The 22,817-nt window shown below is 38.4% G+C and overlaps 1 protein-coding gene across 1 annotated transcript in view; it reads left to right on the plus strand.

Annotated features, from left to right (window-relative positions):
* Positions 1-22,817, plus strand: part of SNTB2 (syntrophin beta 2) — a 66,580-nt gene that overhangs the window by 19,291 nt on the left and 24,472 nt on the right. Inside the window, exon 2 of the mRNA XM_068992832.1 lies at positions 17,171-17,384. Coding sequence (XP_068848933.1) covers positions 17,171-17,384 — 214 coding nt within the window. The remainder of the gene's footprint in view (positions 1-17,170; positions 17,385-22,817) is intronic.

The raw sequence follows: 22,817 nt of genomic DNA on the forward strand, positions 1-22,817 counted from the left end.
GTTTACTTCCATTACCAGTCACATCCACAACTGGGTGTTGTTTTTGCTTTGGCTCCGTCTCTTCTTTCTTTCTGGAGTTATTTCTCCACTCTTCTCCAGTGGCATATTGAGCACGTACTAACCTGGAGAGTTCCTCTTTCAGTGTCCTATCTTTTTGCCTTTTCATACTGCTCATACTGTTTCCAGTTTCTAGTCCATCATCACAAATTTATTTCTTACTCTTCTTATCTCTTCTCTGCTGCTGCTGCTGCTAAGTCGCTTCAGTGGTGTCCGACTCTGTGCGACCCCATAGACAGCAGCCCACCAGGCTCCCCCATCGCTGGGATTCTCCAGGCAAGAATACTGGAGTGGGTTGCCATTTCCTTCTCCAATGCATGAAAGTGAAAACTGAAAGTGAAGTCGCTCAGTCGTATCTGACTCATCTGTTCTTCTTATCATTTCTTCATGGTCCAGATGCCCAGTGGTTTTGTCCCTGACCAGGCAGAGTCAGCCCTCCTCTAAGGTTTCCTTCTGCTTCCTGGGCTTGCGCCTTTTGAGAGTTGAGGATGTCCTTCTGCCTCCTGTGGTACACTGTCCCAAGGGCTATCTTCCTCGGCCTTTGGCATGTTCTGTGGTTTTCCTTCTTTTTCTTCACAAGACTTTTGCATGCTGAGTATTTTTCTCTTATTTTCTTTTTGAGTAAATTAATTGTGCCGAGATCTAAGGGATTTTTTTTTTCCTCCCTCTTCCCTTCGACGCTTTTGTGTCCCTCCTGAAAGACCAAGAGTCCTGAAAGGATCTGAGACCCTTCTCTCCTTCACCAGCAATAGGGAGCTTCCACAGGTCAATAGGCCCTGAACTGTAAGGCCACTCAGTTTCTTAATGGTGGATTTGGATGATCTGAAATTTTTTCTTTCATGGTAGCATTATGTTTCCTGTCCAAGAAATATTTGCCCACTTCAAGGGCACGTGTTTTCTTCCAGAAGCTTTGTGATTGTGTTTCAAATTTAGAGCTACAGTCTATCTTGAAGTAATCATTTGTATATTGACTACTTTTCTTTGCTATAGATAGCCCTCAACCTGACTGCTAAAAGTTCATCTACCTTTAATATTCTCCCTATTTCTCTTCGGGAGTAATAGCAGGGGACTCTCTATATAACTTTTACCAAAACCTTTAAACACTGCTGCTGCCTGTTTATTTCTGTATTTTCCCTCTTCAGTGGTGTCTCACTGAAATCTCAGACAAATTGAGTCATCTCTGTTTTCTTTTTTGTAATTATACCCCCATTACACCTTCAGGGCCTCCAAGGGCCTTATAGCAGTGTATTCAGGAAAGCCATAGGAAAGTAGCATCCTGGCCTAAGGGTTGCCATTGAGATAAGAAGTATCACATGCGACTGCATGATTATTTAAGGATTTCTTCAATGCCTTACCATTTATTTAAGCTTCTTGCACAGTATTAGCATTGTGATGATATTAATGTCACAGAACTAGAAGGACCATTCATTAACAGTAATAAGTGGGAGCGAATGCACTGAACCAAAAGTAGCAGTCTTAGAACCTAAGCCTTTCTTAAATGCAGATCTGTACTTAAAGCAGCAACTAACTTATTTTTGTAATGTTGATATACTGAATAGGGGACGGGGCTGTGGCAAAATAGAAAGGATTAAGGAGGCAAGGACACAAAATCCTTTAATACTGCTTAGTAAGGTATTCATTTTATCCATTTGTAGAAATCTGAAATTCTTTAAGAAAGGAGTATATTTTTAAGTTGGAGGTGGGGAACAGTTGGTAAATCATTGGATATTAACCAGATTAGGATTCAGATTACAGCTAGAAGGAATGTTAATCCTGTGAGATCATCTTTATTGTCAACAACACTACCAAAAAGAAATACCAACCTGAAATTATTCTCAGATTTTCAGGGAAAATTTTGAGCAGGTTATTTTAGATTTCTTATTTGAAGGGTAATAAACTTGAGTTTGTTTTAAAACTTTTTTTGCATAATCAGCTCTTAATTATTCATGTTATATTAATCAGTTTTGCTATTATTTTCCTAATATATTTCATCTCGATCGAGTTTCTCTTGTCCTCTTTGGCTCTGGGTGAAGAGTGAATTACCATAATCTGCAGCATTTAGTATTAGATAGAAGATGAATTTTAATATTTGCTTGGAAGTGAAAGAAAGTGAAAGTCGCTCAGTAGTGTCAGACTCTTTTCGACCCCATGACTGGTACAGTCCATGGAATTCTGTAGGCCAGAATACTGGGGTGGGTAGCCTTTCCCTTCTCCAGGGGATCTTTGGGCAGATCTTTAAGATCTCCAGGCATATTCTTTACCAGCTGAGCCACAAGGGAAGGCTAGTCTTTGCTTGAACAAAATGTAATTGGAGATAAAGCTGCTGGTACAAAATAACAAAAAAATCCCATAAATTTAAATTATTTTGGGAGTATCCACTATTGTGAACTCTTTCCTTATCTCTTCAACTAGTGAGAATGGTGGAATTGGAGGTCTTGACCCCATAGAATCCTGCTTTCACATGTTTTTAGCTTCCTGGCTGTTCATGCATGCCTTTTAATGATCCTGTCCCAGCAGTGTCTCCTCAGCAGCAGAAGTAAGTTGTACAGCTGTCAGCCAGTATAGGCACAGCCCAGGAGCTTTCATCAAGGCAGGAGCTAGGGAATCAGTGGCTTATTAGGGTCTAGAAACCTGTAGGTCCACAAAATGAGGTGATCAGAAGGCCCCCAGTTTTACTGTTGAGCAGAATACACCCGACTGAATCCATGCAGATGATTGTGTTGTAGAAGAAATAGCATTGGCTTTGGAACCTCGCAGACCTAGAGCTCTGCATGTTGTGGGGAAAACAGTTTATTCTTTTTAAGCCTCTGTTTCTTTCTCAGTCAAATGATTCTGAAGGTTACATAAACTATTTTATATGAAGTTGTTGTTGTTCAGTCACTAAGTCATGTCCAACTCTTTGTGACCCCATGGTCTATATATAACATACCAGACTCCCATTTCCTTCACTGTCTCCTGGAGTTTGCTCAAATTTATGTCCATTTATATGAAGCACATAACAGGTGTTCAAACAATGTTAATTTTCCTTCCCTTCTATGCATTATACCTGGATGGAAAATTATTTTAGGATCTCTTTCTGCCTGTCTGGAGAAACTGGTGCTAGCTAGTTTAGGAGCAGGGCCTTATTTATCTCCCTCGTATACACCCACTGTTTAGGTTATCTGCTCATGTAATTTCAGCAATTACCTGAATATCTATAATGTTTAGCTACAGCTGTTTGTTCCCAGCCTTTCTGTGATCCCTTACCAGCATATCAGATTTAACCCTGACCTAGGCAAACTTCTTTGCAGTCATTTATTATTTGTTTAGGGTGTACAGCCTCTGGCCTTGTCTCCTTCCTCTCTTCTCATTGGCTTAGAGGCTTTCTCCTTGTGTTTGTCCTTCCCAGTTTTTACCTTAAGGCTTATGAAGAGCAGGAGTAAGTGCTTGAACCTCCCTGGTTAGTAGGAATTATTTTGAACAGAGAAAAATGTCTACCTTTAAAGAGCTTATAATAGAAGGTAGTGTGATGGTTCCTATTCATATACTGGAGTGGGCTGCCATTTCCTTCTCCAGGGCATCTTCCCAACCCAGGGATTGAACCTGGGTCTTCTGCGTTGCAGACAGACGCTTTACCGTCTGAGCCACTAGAGTGATCCTATAATAGAAGGTAGTGTGATGGTTCCTATTCATACAACATGTAGATTGTGAATTTTATGCACTATTGGAATTTCTAAAAATATTAACCTTTGGATTTTTGCCTTTTCCATTTAAAATGGTTCCTCAAACCCTTTTCCTCCTGCTTTTTTTTTTAAACTCCATTAGTAATCTGTTATTATTGAGATTCTTCTCTTAATGTTGTCTTATAAGCTAGAGACTGGTGAGGACTGTCCTCCTTGGCTCAGAGTGTAAGGAAGCAAGAGTGGATAGTGTTGCTGTTCAGGGCTTTTGCTTCCATAGGAGCACCAGGAGCACCAGAAATCTTTCACCTAGCACCAGATTCACTGGTTGTATTCGTCCCATCAGGTATTATTCCAAATATGGAATTTTATTGCTCCTCAAAAGAAAAACATGTTGAGACAGTAGTTTCTAAGAAGTCAGACTTTGCCACAATTCCTTTTAGATGTAACACCTCAGGCCTTTCCTAGCTTAGATTTAAAATTCTTTCAGAAGCACAGATTTTTCACAGGGACAGATGATTCATTAATTTTGCTCTCTGGAAAGAAAGGATCTCAGGTTAAATACACCACCCACACCTAAATGAGCTGACTACAGATTTAAGTTTTGGGAAACCTAAAACATTTTAAGAGCATCCAGTCTTAAACTGAAGCAAGATATTTTCAATACTCTGCCAACATATGGAAACTGGCAACTTCAGCCCCTTCAGTAGTCTCTCTCAGTTGAATAGCTCATGGCTTAAACAAGTATTTTTCTGCTCTTCAGTTTACCACATCTTTCTTGGCATCAAATTACATTTTTACGTAGTTCAAATCCTTAGTTTGACCATTGGGCTGAATTCATTTATGGAAGTGGAAATGAAAATTATTTGTGATGTTACTGCTGCATTGCCCACATATGGTCATGGTGTGTATATAGCTTGTTTTCCTGAAGTTATATTTTTAATTGCCTATTTACAGAGTCATGAAGTGAAGTGAAGTGAAGTTACTCAATCATGTCCCCCGTGGACTGTAGCCTACCAGGCTTCTCTGTCCATGGGATTTTCCAGGCAAGAAAACTGGAGTGGGTTGCCATTTCCTTCTCCAGGGGATCTTCCCGACCCAGGGATTGAACCCGGGTCTGCCACATTGTAGGTGGATGCTTTACCATCTGAGCCACCAGGGAAATCTTACCAAAAGGAGAATTCTCATATGCATGACCTAATTTACTTTCTTAGAGCTTAAGGGAAGTTATATGAAATACTTTCTCTACATTTGCCCTCAGATCCATCCCAGGGAAGAGGCTGTTACCAGAATTGAATTTCACAGAATTTCACAGGCTCCTTCCTAGTAGGGCAGGGAGAAAGATCTCCAGCTTTATCTTTCCTTTTTCCTTCCTTCTCTTGCCTACTGATCATTGGGGTGTGTGGAGGGGTGGTTCTGGTGTCTTGTTTGTTGGGTGTGACATAATGGCTTTTTCTTTTAATTGGATAATATTTTCCTTCCCATTTCTTCTTCCCAGTATCTAGCATTTCCAGCCTATTTCTTTCAGATTTTGCACACATAGGTGTGTAGATTAGGCTAGGGACAAACTTGAGATATCCTGTGCAGGTATCTTTGGAGTGCAGACAAACAATCCTTTGACTTGATTACATTTTGCCACCTGAGGACAGGAGCCCCAGAGCACACAGTTTATACTAATTCTGCTCACAACTCAAGTGATGTGTTTTTGAGTGACATCTAGGTTGTATCCTTTCTTTAGCTCAGTTCTTTAAAAATACATATTTATCCATTTTATTATGAAGTTTGTGATCTGTGTTTCAGTAGTGACCTCACTTTTTTCTTTTTGAATATTCACCTTGGTAGTTCTTTAAGGAGGAATGATCCATAACAGCCAGGGCTACCTTTCACAGTATCTGATCACCCTTAACTACATATCAACAACCTTTCTAGAACAGATCACAGCATTTTACCCTGACCCCGATTCTGGCCTTTCCTAACTGCTTACGTTTCTCTGAATGTTTCATGTCCTCGACTGGATGCTGTAACCTCAGCCAGGCACACTCACTTCCACCTTGTCTGCCTGGGGTACTTCTACTATCATTTTCAGTGATAAGTCTCCTATTACTTTGTGTAATACATTCTGTATATAGTTCTGTAATGGAGCTTAATATACTGAGTTGTTATTACTTATTCATTGGTAAAATATAGTAGTATTTACATGGTTGGTCTTTCTTTCTGTCTTTGTTATTTACTGGTAGAGTGGCACATGCCAAGTTTTTTTTTTTTCTCTAAGGTCTCAGTATCCTCATTTGTAAAATGGGAATAATAAATGTCCCTACCTACTAGGGTTATCATGAGATTCAGTGAAATTATTCACATAAAACACTTAACTCTGTTTTTAAACATTAACTGAGCATTGACGTCAGTGATTGAATATTTGTATCCTCTATTACCAGTCTGGAGACTGGTAGAGACATGGAATGTGTTTTATTGATTGTTCAGGGATGGCGGGGCTGAGAGGGGCCTGTTTCCTCTGAGATCGGGTCTGCTTTGTGAGCCTTATTCATTGACCCTCACGGTAGTACTCTGCTGTGATTAGGGCAGACGCAGAAAGGCACAGTGGTCATTTTTCTGAGTTCACACCACATGTAATCCTTTATGTTCTGTGGTAATGCTCCTGGGGAAGAGGTCTTAACCAGTTTGTACACTCATTCATTTAACAGATGCTTTTTACCATGTGCTGTGCTAATTTCTGAAACTGGTGAAAATGACAGTCAGGTTCTGCACTAGGTCATAATAGTAATATTTCAAATTTGTATGGCTGTTATAATTCATAAAACCCTTTTCCAGTTCATGCTTTATTTAATCTTCACAATAACTCCCTAAGGATAGACTTTATGATTTTTACATATGAGGAAGCTAAACTGCAAAAAAATGGAATTAAGCCACGAGCATGGATGTAAATTCTTCTGAAGGATGGACACACAGAAGCACACTCTTTTCCAAAAAGTAATCATTTTCTTTTGAAAAATAGCATTCTTGACTCGTGCTTTTTGTTTAGTTTTGTCTTGGCTGGGGCTTTCCAGCCGCTTTTCCGCGCTGCCGCCCGCCGCCCCACCACCCAACGCTGCCACACCCACGGCGGGGATGGAGACTGCGGCTCTGACTGTTCTGGCGCCTCTGTGCTGCTGCCGGCTCAGAGCACCATGTGCTGTCAGTGTGGGCAGGCTAGTGAGTTAAATATTGATCCCTGGTTGTTATTATTAAAGTCTTGTGTCTAATACAGAAAAAGTGAATTACCACAGGATGAAAGGACTCTGACCTGAGTTTTTAAAATATGCTAATAGAAAGGTCATTGTAAAGTACACACCCTTCTGCAAGGTGTTAGCCAGCCCTTTTTTCTTTTTTTTTCCCCTTATTCTTGAAACATGAATTGAAATGCTCACTTGCTTACACACACGGTGAGATTATCCTGTTAATCTTAGATAAGACCTGGTTACTCCACTTTTTAACTGTATAGAGCCAGTGAGCGAGTTTGAGTGCTGACTCATTTGTACTGGTGGCTGATGGATTTATACAAACAGTGTCTTATGACTTTCCACTATCTCAAAAACCAAACTGAAAGCTGAGGACATATTCATGAAAAGATGACATGGGTTTTTAGCTGTGACTTTGCCACAGACTGCAGCTTGGAAGAAGTTTTCTAAATTTCTGTGAGCCTCCTTTTTCTTAGAGTTTCAGTTTAGCATCCTTAAAAATGAACAGTTTGTACAAATGATCACTGAGGTCTTCTCTAGCTCTGCAGTTATGTAAATTATTTAGATTAGTATTTGTGCACAGGACACTGGACAGCTGTGTGTGTGTGTGTAAGGGGTCAAAACATAATGTACATGAAATTGATAGCTATTTCATTCATCTCTAAATATGATCATTTATTTAGGCTATATTGACTATAGCTCTATAATTCAAGGGTACATACTACACTCTACACTTGTGGATCTTTCTCCTTTCCTAGAATAATCTCTGGGAGAGAGGTGGATTTAGAATGCATGAAGATAAACATAATCTCAAGATAAGCACTCTTACTGATTATAGGAAGCTAATATTAACACAAATTGACTGTCAGTTGCAAGGGCAAACTCTCACATAACCAAAGAGTGTCTAATATTACTATGTATTATAGTAATGCACTATAATAATACTAATATTATAGTATTTCATGCCATGAAATTTTGGAATTACATGTAGATGCTTTTAGAATGAAAAGGGCTTCCCTGGTGGCTCAGCTGGTAAAGAATCTGCCTACAGTGCAGGAGACCCGGGTTCGATCCCTGGAGAAGGGAATGGCCTCTAGAATGATACTGTTCTTTGGTTTTGTTATGAGTCTGACCTCTCAAATTTACTCTGACTTGTTAAGAATAAGTAAAACTAAAAGTGAGTGGAGGGAAATGCAAAGTGGCATTTGGTCAAAGGGTACAAACTTCCAATTGTAAGATGAATAAGTTCTGGGGATCTGATGTTCAATCTGATGATTATAGTTAACAAAACTGTCTTATATACTTGGAGTTGCAAAGAGAATAGATCTGAATGTTCTCACCACACTTAAAAATTGTAATTATGTAAAGTAATAGATGTGTTAACTAATCTTATTGTGGGAATCGATTTTGAACCATTTGAATCATTTTGTAAAATATCTATCAGTTTGAATTTGTGTCACATTTTATCATGAACAAATGGACCTTGTGTATTTTTTGAGCAAGAATACTACAGAAGTGATATATCCTTCTCAGTATATATGGGAGGGTAGTGGGCGTGATGTCAATATGTCTTAATACTAGTAACGTAAACCTTTATAACTATCGAATCTCTCCACATAAAGTTAACATTTCCCCCTTTGTAATTAATAAATATCTTGGTCAAGACTGTAAGTATCCTATTACTGTTTGAGCTTTCACCCTTTATCCTTTAACCTTTTCACTAATTGTAGTGTTCATTACTGGTTTGGTGAACAACAGTTATTAGTGTAGTGTCCTAATGATGATTTTCTTTTTTTCTCATTCCTTTAACACTTGTTAATTGGAATTCCTCTTCTTCTCCTTCTGCTTCTTTGCTGCACCACATGGCTTGTGAAATCTTAATTTTCAGACCAGGGATTGAACCTGGGCCCTCTGCCGTAAGAATGGACCTAAGCAGTGGATGGACCACCAGGGAATTCTCTAATTGAAATTCTTTAAGAGCTATCCCTTATCCCTCATTTATTTATTTATTCAATTATTTATATCTGTGTGGACTCATGGATATTTATAACCCCATAACACTGTTATTTATTTTGATGCTTAAATTGTTCCAGCTTTTTGAAAATTACCCTTTAATTTAAAAAGTTAATAAAACGAATTATAAGTGAAAGCCGTTATTTGTTGTGGGTTGACCAGTACATGGCATTGTAGCTTAAATTCACTACAGTAGTTGAAGTCTGTGCACTCTGACAGTTCTCGGTCTACCACAGCTGAACTCCTCAGTCATGTGTTATATAAGAAGGAGGGGAAAAAAAGAAGGAGGAGGAAAAGAAAATGAACACATCTTTGTCTTGTCTCCTCTTCCTGAACTCAGTTAATTCTGCCAATTTGGTCAGAAAATCCCTCGTGACAACAAAAGCTTGGCAGTTACTAATAGCAGTTCTTTTGTACAATAAAAAAAATTGTGAAGTGCTTAAAGAGATGGAAACTTGGATGGCATTCTTGTTCCCCAGTGGTAACTGACTGGATGTTCAGGATGGAATGCTTGCTGACCCCTTGAGCACAGCTATTGTGCTGGGTTAATACTGTGTTTCCGTCTATAGTTTATCACTTGGAGTGCCTATCTAAAACAAACCATCCGGTATGTCCAGCTAGTCCAGGACATCCACTTTGCAACGGATAAGGATTTCCTTGTGCTTAAACTGCTAGGTCTGTTTTTTCTGGTCTAGTAGAAAAACATTACTTTATTAGTGTTTTCATTAAATATTTTTCAGTTATTTAATTTTGTTTGCTGTTGTTATATCCAGTTTTGTGTAACATTTTATTTCTACTTCTTTAACAGCATACATCACATAGTACCTTTTCTCATTTCTCCTTTATTAATTGGTCTTTGGGGGGGGGCGGGTTATGTATCTTTCTTTTCCTTTTCAACTAGAAAACTTGAGGTCAGAGTGTATATTAAACATTTTAAATAACCTACATGCTTTGCACATAGAGAGAGTTCATTGATGTTGTAAAGGGGGAAACATTGCAATTTTTTTTTTGAATAGTAAAAATTGTCTCCTATCATTTATGTTGGTGGTTTAGTCGCTATGTTGTGTCCGACTCTTGTGATCCCGTGGACTGTAGCCTGCCAAGCTCCTCTGTCCATGGGATTCTCCAGACGAGAACACTGGAGTGGGTTGCCATTTCCTTCTCCAGAGGATCTTCCCGACCCAGGAATTGAACCCGTGTCTCCTGAATCGCAGGCAGATTCTTTACCAACTGGGCTATGAGGGAAATACTATCATTTATGTTAGTGAAAGTGAATGTTGCTCAGTCTTGTCCTACTCTTTTCGACCCCATGGACTATATAGTCCATGGAATTCTCCAGGCCAGAATACTGGAGTGGGCAGCCTTTCCCTTCACCAGGGGATCTTCACAACCCAGGGATCGAACCCAGGTCTCCCACATTGCAGGCGGATTCTTTACCGGCTGAGCCACAAGGGAAGCCCAAGAATACTGGAGTGGGTAGCCTATCCCTTCAGATCTTCCCGACCCAGGAATCAACCCAGGGTCTCCTGCATTGCAGGCGGATTCTTTACCAACTGAGCTATGAGGGAAGCTCATTCATGGTAGGAATAGATAAAAGCATATATCTCGGGTTTGTGAGACAAGGGCTTTCTTATAGAAGTATGTTTTAAACCATTATTGACTCCCTATAATATTATATTATTATATCACTTCAAGAATAAACTGCTCATCCATAAACGATGTGTTTAAGTAGATAATAGTTTATTAAGTAGAATTTTGTTCTAATGGCTTATGTTTTCTAATAACACATTTAGTTGACAAGAACCTCAACAAAGATCATTAATATGCATTTTGTGTGATAACCTTCAGTCTGTGGAGTGACCAGTTTCCACATAATCAAAAAGAAGATGACAGTGTTGAACATGGATGCTTTATTCAAATATTTGCAAACATCCTTAATCTAGAGCTATTAGCAGCAGTTTTTAACTGGATTTTACCACTCATGCCATAAATATTTCTCATGTTTTCCCCAGGATAGGGAAATTAGGACTAAATATATCTATATTTGTGACAGAATTTTTCATAGTTCATCCAGACAATATTTGTGGTTCATCAATATGCTCATGATCCCTGTTGTGAACACTTTGTCAATATACTGCCAAATTTTGACCACTATGTTACATTCATTTGTACTAAAACTAAGTACACATATTGTTACAGTGATGTCATATGGATTGGGGTAAAACTTGCTCTGAAAGGTTGGAAGCAAGTGTGATGTCAAGCCAGAGTCACAAAAAGATTGTGTATGTGTTATGAAAGTACATGAATTTCACCTTATGAATGTGCAAGATAATGTATTCGGGACCTTAAGTAGTCCTGCCCAGACAGCAACACAATTCTGAGGAGTGACTAAAAAGAGTGAAGAACCATGGACAGATAAACCCTATAGAAGTGACGTGTTGCAATTATTGTTGACTTTTGTAGTCTTGGCTTTTAATCCCTTCAGTGACCCTTGGTCAAATGGAGAAGATGAGCAAAACAGAAACTGTGACATATGTTATTGTTGTTCATTTGCTAAATTGTGTCCAACTCTTTGTGACCCCATGGACTGCAACATGCCAGGCTTCCCTGTCCTTCACTGTCTCCTGGAATTTGCTCAGATTCATGTCCATTGAGTTGGTGATGTCATCCAACGATCTCATCCTCTGCAGCCCCCTTCTCCTTTTGCCTTCAGTCTTGCCCAGCATCAGGGTCTTTTCCAGTGAATCAGCTCTCCATGACAGGTGGCCAAAGAATTTGAGCTTCAGCATCAGTCCTTCCAAAGAATATTCAGGGTCGATTTCCTTTAGGATTGACTGGTTTGATCTTGCAGTCCACCAAGATTTTGCATGATCTTCTGAGCCCCTGAGACTTTGGGGCTTAGCCTTCTTTACGGTCCCACTCTCACATCCGTACATGACTACTGGAAAAACCAGCTTTGACTATATGGACTTTTGTCAGCAAAGTGATGCCTCTGCTTTTTAATATGCTGTCTAGGTTTGTCATAGCTTTCCTTCCAAGGAGCAAGCAGCTTTTAATTTCATGGCTGCAGTCACCACCCACAGTGTAAAATGAACCCAGGAAAATAGTTAATCTTACTTAATCCTCTCAGTTATTCAGGATAGTTGGTATTAAGGTTAATATTAGAGTTTTGTGGACTAGAAATTGAAATTGAAAAGTTGAATTATTTGTCCAAATCAGGAAGTTTATAATTGACCGAACTGAAATTCAAATATGGTCTGTTCAATTTCATATCTTAGCCTCTACCTACTTTGTCCAGAGTATATTGTATTAATTGCACACCCAAATACACACTGATATTCATTGTGTGCTCAAGCACAGGCATGGGCACTTTTCTTCCATTTCTCATTCAACCGCCATAGCCATTTGAAGTTGGTATTTAATGTTTTATAAATGTGGAAACTGAGGCTTAGACAAGAAAATTATGTGCTTCAGACCTCTCAAAAGATAAATGGTAATATCAAGGCTTGTACTGAATTTCATTTGACTAAAATTTGTTGCTCTGTTTTTATACTTCAGTGACTTTACAAAAATCCAAAGAGCATCAACTGTAGGTTAGCAAATGCATTGGAGGATGTGAGATACAGACGTACAACAACTGCATGCTGATACTCCATTGTTCTTTCAGCATTTATGGAACAATCACTTTTCCCCATTGTTGTTGTCTCTGCCCTTGAATCTTTTTCTGAAATTGCTTTCTAATCCGTATTTTTCTTTGTTATTTGATGGCATGTATTAAGTTGCTCAGTTGTGTCCGACTCTTTGTGACCCCATGGACTACAGTCCATGGAATCCTCTAGGCCAAAATACTGGAGTGGGTAGCCTTTCCCTTCTCCAGGGGATCTTCCCATCCCGGGAATTGAACCCAGGTCTCCCACATTGCAGGGGGTTTCAGCTGAACCACAAGGGAACCCCAGAATTAACTTTAGCATTATTTATTTAATAGAACACATGCTTATTTAAAAGTTCAAGCATTGTAGAAATAACTTTCAATAGAAGAAATCACTATAATTACAATACAGATATAACCATTATTAGCAAATGGCATATTTTCTTGAGTACTTTATGAACATACTAATTATATATAACTTTTTAAAACATAAAAGCTTTTATTTTTCTTTTGAGAACTTACTATTTTCACCTAGTAACTCTGATATACCCTGAGTTTTGCCTTTGGTTTTATAGTGTTTGAGTCATTTTACATCGTTTTTAAAAATCTGATAAGGTTAATTAAAAAACAAAATAAAACTTAAGAAGCAATATACATTTATTATAAACAGAAAGAAAGAATTGGAGATTCTGTGATAATAAATGACCTACTGCATTAAAAAAAAAGAAGCAATATAAATTATTCCTAAGCAGCCTTATGCAAAGTGCCTTTCTTGTTGCCTCTGCTTTAGTGAAAATAAAAGTCTTTATCTTTCCATGTTTTCTAATGCTATAGGTGGTCAAGACTTTCTTACAGTTGTCAACAGTCCTCTGCTTTCTATTTTTAAAATATTTATTTATTTATCTATTTTATTTATTTGACTGTGCCGGGTCTTAGTTGCAGCATGCAGGATCTTTAGCTGTGGCCTGTGTGATCTAGTTTCCCAACCAGGGATGGAACCTGGGCCCCTGCATGGGGAGTGTGGTGTCCTAGCCACTGGACCAAAAGGAAGTCCCTGCTTTCGTATGTTTTGAAGTTAGCAAGAAGGGAATGACACAGATAGGAGCATTATTTCACATAAAGCAGTACTTCTTTTTAGGGGAGGAAGAAGTACTAAGAGTAGAATTGACTTATAAAAACAGAGATATGTCACAGAAAATAAACATAAATGTCAACACCAAAAAGAAAAGAAAAATATGTAACTTGAAGTAATTTTTCAAATGCACAGTGTTTTCTGGTTGTGCATGAGTTATATAAAGGATTTTCAATAAACATCTACTTACTGTTTAGCAGTTTCCACAAGGAAATTTGCTGGTAGCTGTATTCCTTACAAAAACATTTAAAAATGCAAACCTAAGATGTTTAAAACATTTTTTTGTGAAAAAATGAAAAGCTTGCATATACTTTTGCAGTTTGAAGAAACATTCCAAAGAAAATCACTTTTTAAATTCATTTTTTAAATGTTTACTTTATAAATGACCCACAGTGGGTTTTACCATATAAGATTAGTAGTTGAAGAATACTACCAAGGAGAAATTATACAGAAGCAGTCCAAATACCCAAATTATTTCAACCATTTGTTCTATGTTTATGTATATAAAAGCATGAAAGCTAATACTTTTGAATAAAAGTAATAGATAGCCATGTTAGAATTTAATTGAGGCCTAAAAAATATCCTTTTTTGCCAGTTTGCATAAATTTATTATAAAAGGCCATAATTTTAAAATCCTAAAATTTTAATTGTTGGGGATGAATTTAGAGCTACCTTGTTTCTGGTTTGTTTGGATTTATTCCACTGTAGCTTAGAGGTTTGAAAGGAAATTTGAGTTCTCCTTTGTCATCTCAGTAGTAATTTGAGATCCTCGGAAAGGATTTTTCTCCTACTTCTGTGGACTTGGACAGGCCTTGGAGTGAAATGGAGTAGGAAGATGGGTGCTGTGCTTATTTGCTCAGTCGTGTCCGACTCTCTGTGACCCCATGAGCTGTAGCTTGCCAGGCTCCTCTGTCCATGGGATTCTCCAGGCAAGAATACTGAAGTGGGTTGCCATTTCCTTCTCCAGGGAATCGTCCCAACCCAGGTTACCGATCCCAGGTCTCCTGCATTGCAGGCAGATTGTTTACCCTCTGAGCCACCACGGAAGCCCAGGAAGATGGGTAATGAAATTAATTGAAAATCTCAGGACAAACACAAGCGATAGTTACTTTGTTTTAAAGCAAAACACTGAAATCACATAAGCCTGTATCCTGCTTCCCAGGTAAATTAGATATGTTTATGGTTCTCCAGCTATTGTGGATGGCCAGTTAGATGGGGGTATGGGTGCATTGTCATCAACTCAAGTAAAACTAATTGCTTCTTTAATAAGGCCCTGCAGTAGGCTGTGTGTTTATGTCTGTTTCATTTAAATGTGTATAGTAATAAGCTCATTGATGCTCTGTGATCAAGTGAACATCTGAGTATGTCATAAAAGGGGGCTTTTCTAACACTATAGTATTTAAGAATAGTCATTAAGAATGTCTTTAATTTCTCCCAGTTGGGAGCCCAAAAGTTAGTATACTGCTTTAAATGTTTAAAAAGTAAATCTCTGCCATTAGCAGTGCCTGGAAACTTTAAGAATTTCTGCCAAAGTTGTTGTGATCTTATTCTCTCTTGAAAGCCCGGAGCTAAACTAACGCTTGTGTTCAGGTGCCCGAGTCAGCTGCTCAAGGCATATACTAGGCGCGCTCCTGCTCATTTTCTAGGGTGGTAAAGTCTCCTTGGTGACCTGAAGCAGTTAACTCTTACTCTCTCCACCTCGAAAATACACGCGTTATAACTAGACTTAGAAAGCACCCACATAAACACACATAAATCTTTCTAAATGTTGACATTAGTAGTATTGTATCTCCTAGAAGTACGTTTAACTTTAGCAGATCTTGTTCAATAACTTATAAGAAAATAATTTTGCCTCTTCTACTGATGGCTGTTAATTTTTTTTAACTTTTCTAGCTTTTTAATTTAGAGAAGAAGAAAGGCACCTACTGTTTATTGAAGGTTTATTGTATGCCTAGAATTTTTTTACCTGCTTGCAACTAACAAACACACATAAGTACAATCTATTAGTAAAATTTCGAAGGCTTGTAAAGCTTGTGATGCTATAAAATATTAATACTAGCTATTATGACATTGATAAGCATTGGTAATGACCGTATCTTTCTAGTTTTCCAGTTCCCTTGATACTACTCTAATGACCTTCCACAGTGTAATTTGAGAGGAGGTAAATGCCTGAAGTAACATCTATTGATGTTAGCAGAGGAAATGGTGACCGATTTATCTATATTCAACTATTTATTGACATTTTAATGCTTTTAAGATTTTAATAATGTTCAGTTTATCTAGTTTTTGAAATAAGAACCCCATGCCTCAAATGACAGTAGTCGGCAGTCATAAAGGAGGTAAAAGAAGTGTACATCTTAAAAGTGAACTTAAAAAGGAGAATGTTTTCTTTTGATTAAAAGCCATATCTTAATTTGGGACTACCATTGGTAGAAAAACCCTTTAATACCATTAATAGAAAGCTACCATTAATAGGAAAACAAGTACCATATCTTTGTACTTGTTTTTCAAAGCTATGATGGTTTGTTTTCCTAACTGTCTCCCTTACTAGACTGGGCATTCCTGAGGGCAGAATCCATGCCTAAGCTGCTCTTGTATTCTCAGTGGCTAGCCTAATGCCTGATACTTGGAAGGTAGCTACAAATGTTGATTGGGTTGAGTCTAATTGAAGTAGAGATACCTAGCGTGGAGGAGAGATAATCTTGAACTTCAGATGTTTGAAGGGCCCTCATATAGAAGAGATTAAGTTTGTTCTGTATGGCCTCTGTAGACAGCAAACCAATGAGTGAAAGTTTCAAGTTTCTAAATGCTAAAGTTGTTTAAAGCTAGATGGGGCTATCTCAGGAAATAATGAGTCTATCTCCATATTCATTCCTGTTGTCCAGCTACTGAGATAATTCAAGTATTTAATTGTTCATTTTTTCCCTTTACTCGTGTATTCAAACATTTACTGAACAGGCACTGGTCTGAATGTTGGACATCAAGATTGAATAAACCATAAACCCTGCCTTTGGGGAACTTGCAGCCAGCAGGGGAACGGAAGTATTATTAACAAAGGATTACAACCCATGGTGCCTAGAAGTTATTATTACAGAGGAGTGAGTAATGGCAATACCCTGGAGAGAGTAAACAGGATAGGCTGCTGAGGAGGTGAGTTAACCAGGCAGGCAAAGGGAGAAGGGAGTCCTAAGAAGAAACCGTATGCAGTCTCAGAATCCGGTTTTTAGGATAGAGTGGTGGCGTATCATTTGGATTACCTGTGCTCTTAAAGCACCCTCTAATCCTAAGATTCTGTGTGTGGGCTCTTTAACTTTGTGTATTTTTTTTTTTCACTTCATGCCAGATAGTTCCTGTATGTATATATTTCAGTTATTTTTCATAGGAAGTAAAAATACTGACCTTCTTCTTTGACTTTTGTTCATAGTTAAATTCATCCGAGAAGTAACGCCATATATCAAGAAGCCATCATTGGTGTCAGATCTGCCCTGGGAAGGTGCTGCTCCCCAGTCACCCAGCTTTAGTGGCAGTGAAGACTCTGGTTCTCCAAAACACCAGAACAGCACCAAGGACAGGAAGGTCATCCCGCTCAAAATGTGCTTTGCTGCTAGAAACTTAAGCATGCCGGACCTGGAGAACAGGTGAGCTGTACCTAAGGAGAACATCCTACTCACAGCTTTGCAAACTTAAATGGATATATTATAATACTGCTTTTGCATATTTTATACAGCATTATGGCTGTTGACTAAATTAGGTAAAGTAAAACATCAATCTGAGATGAAAGACTCATTTCTGGGCTTCCATGTTTAAATTACTTCACACATATATGTGCACTGCTGCTGTTCAGCTTCTCAGTCTTGTCTGACTCTTTGCGGCCCTCTGGACTGCAGTACGCCAGGCTTCCCAGTCCTTTGCCATCTCCTGGAGTTTGCTTAAACCCGTGTCCATTGAGTCGGTGATGCTATCCAACCATCTCATCCTCTGTCGTCCCCTTCTCCTCCTGCCTTCAATCTTTCCCAGCATCAGAGTCTTTTCTAATGAGCTGGCTCTTTGCATCAGGTGGCCAAACAATTTTGGACGAACACACAAACTTAATGATGGTTATCCCTGGGGAGTGAAGTGGGATTAGAAGGTAGAAGGAAAGAAGAGGCCTTGACTTTTCATTTTATACCTTTATGGAGTGTTAATATTACTCCTTCATTGTGATTATGACTTAATAACTGAAAAAAATCGTGTTCAAGAAACTTCTAAAAATATCTCCATAGAAGGAAATTCCTTATACTGTGGATAGTGTAAAGAATCAGAGATCTTCATTATAGATCAGGTTGCATCAACTACTAATACCACTCTTGCAAGTTAGCTTCTCTTGACCTCAGTTTCCTCATTTGTAAAATGAGAGCATTGGATTGAATAATTTCTAATGTCTCTCCTAGTTCTGTCACCATTTGGTTTCTATGACTTTGTCTTCATTAATGCCATGAAGTGGTACCATTAAACTTAGTATTAGAATAGACATTAAGGGAAAAAGAAAGATGATAGTTGGGAAGATCCCCTGGAGAAGGAAATGGCAACCCACTCCCAAATTCTTGCCTGGAGAATGCCATGGACAGAGGAGCCTGGTGGGCTATAGTCCATGGGGTCACAAAGAGTCAGACACAACTGAGTGACTAACTTTCGCTTTCACAAGGACAAATTTTTTATAATTTACTTTGAGTTTTATGGTCTCCTCTGATCTGATTGCATAGCCAGGTGCCTACTCAGGATGGGATGGTTCACAGAAGACAACCAGAAACTGAATGACCTTGAGCGTTTTATGCCATAGGGACATAGAAGCTCCTGCTCTGTAGTATATTGTGTGTATGCCGGAAACAGCTGAGTTCTGCAATCACACAGGCCTTAGTTTGAGTCCCAACTAGGTCACTTGCTCCAAGGAGGGCTCTGAGCAAGTTCCTGCACCTCTGTAAACCTTCATGTTCTCATTGATTAAGAAAAAAGGCTTAACTGTGCAGATTAAATGAGATAACCACATACGGCCCTTTGCATAGAGTCAAACACATATCAGGATCATAAGAAATAGTAGCTTAAAAAGTCTTAACTGCTAACTTTAACTTTGTGTGTGTGCATTGCAAGCAAATTCTTTATGTCTGAGCCACCAGGGAATCCTATATATACACCTCATACAGACACACACACACATACACGTTTTGTTTGGCCTTGCTTTGTGGCTTGTGGGATCTTAGTACCTGAGTCTACAGAGGTAAAAGCATGGAGTCCTAACCACTGGCTGCTGCTGCTGCTAAGTCGCATTAGTCGCGTCCAACTCTGTGTGACCCTATAGACGGCAGCCCACCAGGCTCCCCTGTCCCTGGGATTCTCCAGGCAAGAACACTGGAGTGGGTTGCCATTTCCCTCTCCAGTGCATGAAAGTGAAAAGTGAAAGTGAAGTCGCTCAGTTGTGTCCGACTCTTGGTGACCCCATGGACTGCAGCCTTCCAGGCTCCTCCATCCATGGGATTTTCCAGGCAAGAGTGCTGGAGTGGGGTGCCATTGCCTTCTCTGCCTAACCGCTGGACCACCAGTGAATTCTCATACATATTTTGAAAATTACATTCTGATATGTTTGTATTGTTTTTATTTGCTTTCTTTTAAAAGTTCAAGACATATAAATTACTTTGTGTTACATACAGGCATACAGGTTTATTTGTGAAAGATTATATATATATTGGATCATATATAAATACAAAACTGCTTGATCTTTGAAGAAATGCTATGTTTTTTTTTATACAGTAAGAATCTAATTTGTAAAGTGAATAATCACCTCTTAAATCCAAATTAAGTTTTTTTTCTCAATTGAGTTAGATTTATGTAGAGACTTTGATCATGGACTTAAAAAAAAATTAAATAGTAAGGACTAGAGTAGAGTTATAACGTGACTAAAGAACAAATACCCACTAAATTTGTCAACTGATTGTCAGGCTGAGGAAAGTATTTAGGCTATGTCCCTCCATTATAAATCCTTTCTGGAATGAGAATAGATTGTTGTCTTACTCCATTCAAGCTACTGTTTAAAAAATAAGAAAAAAAACATAAACTGGGTGGCTTATAAACAACAGAACTTTATTTTTCATGGTTAGGGGAAAGGAGGGAAGTCCAAGATCAAGGCACTGGCAGACTTAGTGTCTGGTGAAGGCCCGCTTCCAATGGTCATTTCCTTGCCATGTCTGCAATGGCAGAGAAGTCTAGAGAGCTCTCTGGGGTCTCTCTCACAGGAGAGTACTAGTCCCATCTATGAGGGCTCTGCCCTCATGATCTGATTGCCTGCCAGAGGCCCCATTTGCTAATCTTGTCATATTCGGGTTAGAATTTTAACATATGGATTTGAGGCGGAGACACAAACATTTAGTCTATAGCACTTGGAGTGCTGCTGCTATATCTGAGTATTGTAAGAAAAGAAAAAGTATTACACAGTTTCTGTAGGATACTGGAGTTGTGGGAGTGAGGAAAGAAGGAAGGAGGAAGATGAAATGACTTGCCTCTGTTGCTGAAAGCTGTGCTAGTTTATCATCCACGAAGACGTCTTTCAGAGCTCAATAATCTTGACCTTTATTGAAACTTGGGGCTGCATTCTCTTTAGCACATATGCTAAAGATATTTGATCAATGGTCAAATTTGAAATAGATTTTTAGAACCAAATGGAGAGGGCAGTTTGGGCTACAAGAGTGTATCAGACACCATGCTGTTTAGTAAGACCATTGATTGGTCTACTTGGCCAGAGTGTACTATATGAGGGAAGTTCTTAGAAGAGTCAGGCTGTTGCAGATTCTCAGGCTTAATTCTGCAAAGTAGTTCATTTCTGATGTTGCTTGAAATACCAAATTTGGGGACCTCCCTGGCAGTCCCGATGTTGACTCCATGCTCCCACTGCAGGGGGCGCAGTTTCAATCTTTGATCGGGGAACTAAGATCCAGTATGCCCCACAGTGCCGCCGGAAAAAGAAATACCAAATTTGCAAATGATCTGCTTTTTGTAAAATATAAATCGAAAGAGATTCAAAGTTATTCTTATGTCACTCTTACTTGCATTCCAAGCGTGCTTTCTAGAGAAAAAGAAAAGCAGTAGAATTCCAGGTACCTGGAAAAATTACTTGTGACTTTGTTTATCCCCACAGGAATGCGGATCTTTATCCTATGTGTCTTGGTAAAAAAAAAAAAAAAAGTTCAGAACCATTGACTCATTAGACTGAAGTTAGGGTGATGGACTTTGACACTTCAGCCAAGCTATTTGTTTTCCATAAGCCATGGTTTCCTCCTATAGAAAATGAAAGCTTATGTGAGGATTAAATAAGAGAATGATTATAAAATTGGCATAGAATGCTCTCAGTATATTATTATTATACCTGCTGCTGGTGTCCTTGTAACCTTAAATAAGTCCCTTAATTTCTCTGTCCTCCTATTTTTTTCCTTCCATAAAATGAACATAATAATACATGTTTAACTCGTTTTTTTTAGAACTACAAGAATAAATATGATAGTATCTATAAAATCACTTCAAGCTCATTCATCCTTAAATTTATCTCTGCTCTGTCAAAGGGAATGTCATGACAGGTAACACAACTGCAGTGTTTAAAGCCATGTAGAGAAACAGTTCATTTAGGAACAATAAAAATAAATTTTATCAGGACATCTGTCACCAAGATATTTATCACATTGTAGCCCTAATTTTTTCCCTAATGTTTTATTGTGAAAATCTTCAAACTTACAGCAAAGTTGAAATAATTTTACAGTCAACACTCATTTCTCCACCACCTAGATTCTACCGTTAACATTTTACTATGTTTGCTTTATCACAAATAGGCCCATTTAGCCATCCATCAGTCCATCTTATATTTTTGATTCGTTTCAAAGTAACTTGCTTACATTACTATGTGTCCCTCTACTCAAACATGCATTATAGAGTTCAGTGTTTTTGGTGTAACTTTTTTTCTTTTGAGATAATATCTACATACAATAAAATATACAAACCATAAGTTTTGACAGATGCATTCAATTGTGTGACCCAAGCCTGTCAAGATACAGAGTATTACTCTTACCCTGGGAGGTTTTCTTTTGCCCTCCCCAGTCAATTCCCTCTCCCACCATCCAAGGCTACTCCTGTTCTGACTTGCTGTCATATATTGGTTTCAATTATTCTAAAACTTCATAGAATTATAGTCATGTCATGTGTACTTTTTGTGATAGAATTATTTTACTCAGTGTATGATTTTTTAAATTTATTTTTTAATTGAAGTAAGATAGCTTTACAGTGTTGTGTTGGTTTCCAGTGTAAGATTCTCGAGCTTCATCCTTCCTGTTATGTGTAACAATCGTTCTTTCTCTTTATTGCTAAGTAGTAGCATATTTTATGGATATAACACAGTTTCACAGTTTCTTTATCAATTTTCCTATTGATGGTTACAATTCTTGTGGGCATACATTTTTAGTTCTTATGGATAAGTTCTTAGGAGTGAAACTGCTGACTCAAAGGATAGGTGTATATTTACTTTTTTAAAAAAAACTGCGAGACTTTTTTCCAAAGTGGTTAACATTAACTGAGTGTGTAGTGGAATCTCTTTGTGGTTCATCCTTTGTGTTTATCTAAAGACTTCTTTGACAGGAGAGGAAAGCAGCCTTTATTTCCCCGCTGTTTCACTACATTGATTTAGTTTGACTATCTAGAGCTGGAAAAAAGTGCTGACTATCAGAATGTATAAGTGAGGAGGGGGAAGAAATTTATTTGCTTTTTCCACCTCTCCTCTTTCAAGACCTCACTAGATGCTTCTGATCGTTATAAGCAGTTCATTGTGGAAACTGAAAGCTAAATAAATAATGACAAACTCCAGGGAGAGAACATGAGCCTGTTCCTTAGCAAACAGCATTATGGGCAGTGCAGAGTTTATCGAGAACAAGGTGTTCTTAAAGCTGCTTTTCAGAAATGTAACTCTGTTATTGTTGAAGAGGTTCACAAGGTCTGGGTCATCTTTGCTTTGGCTGTTTTCCATGTAAAAGGTAAATTTTGGCTTTATGACATACAAAACA

This window comes from Capricornis sumatraensis, chromosome 20, assembly GCF_032405125.1.
Source record: "Capricornis sumatraensis isolate serow.1 chromosome 20, serow.2, whole genome shotgun sequence".
In the NCBI taxonomy this organism is placed as follows: domain Eukaryota; kingdom Metazoa; phylum Chordata; class Mammalia; order Artiodactyla; family Bovidae; genus Capricornis; species Capricornis sumatraensis.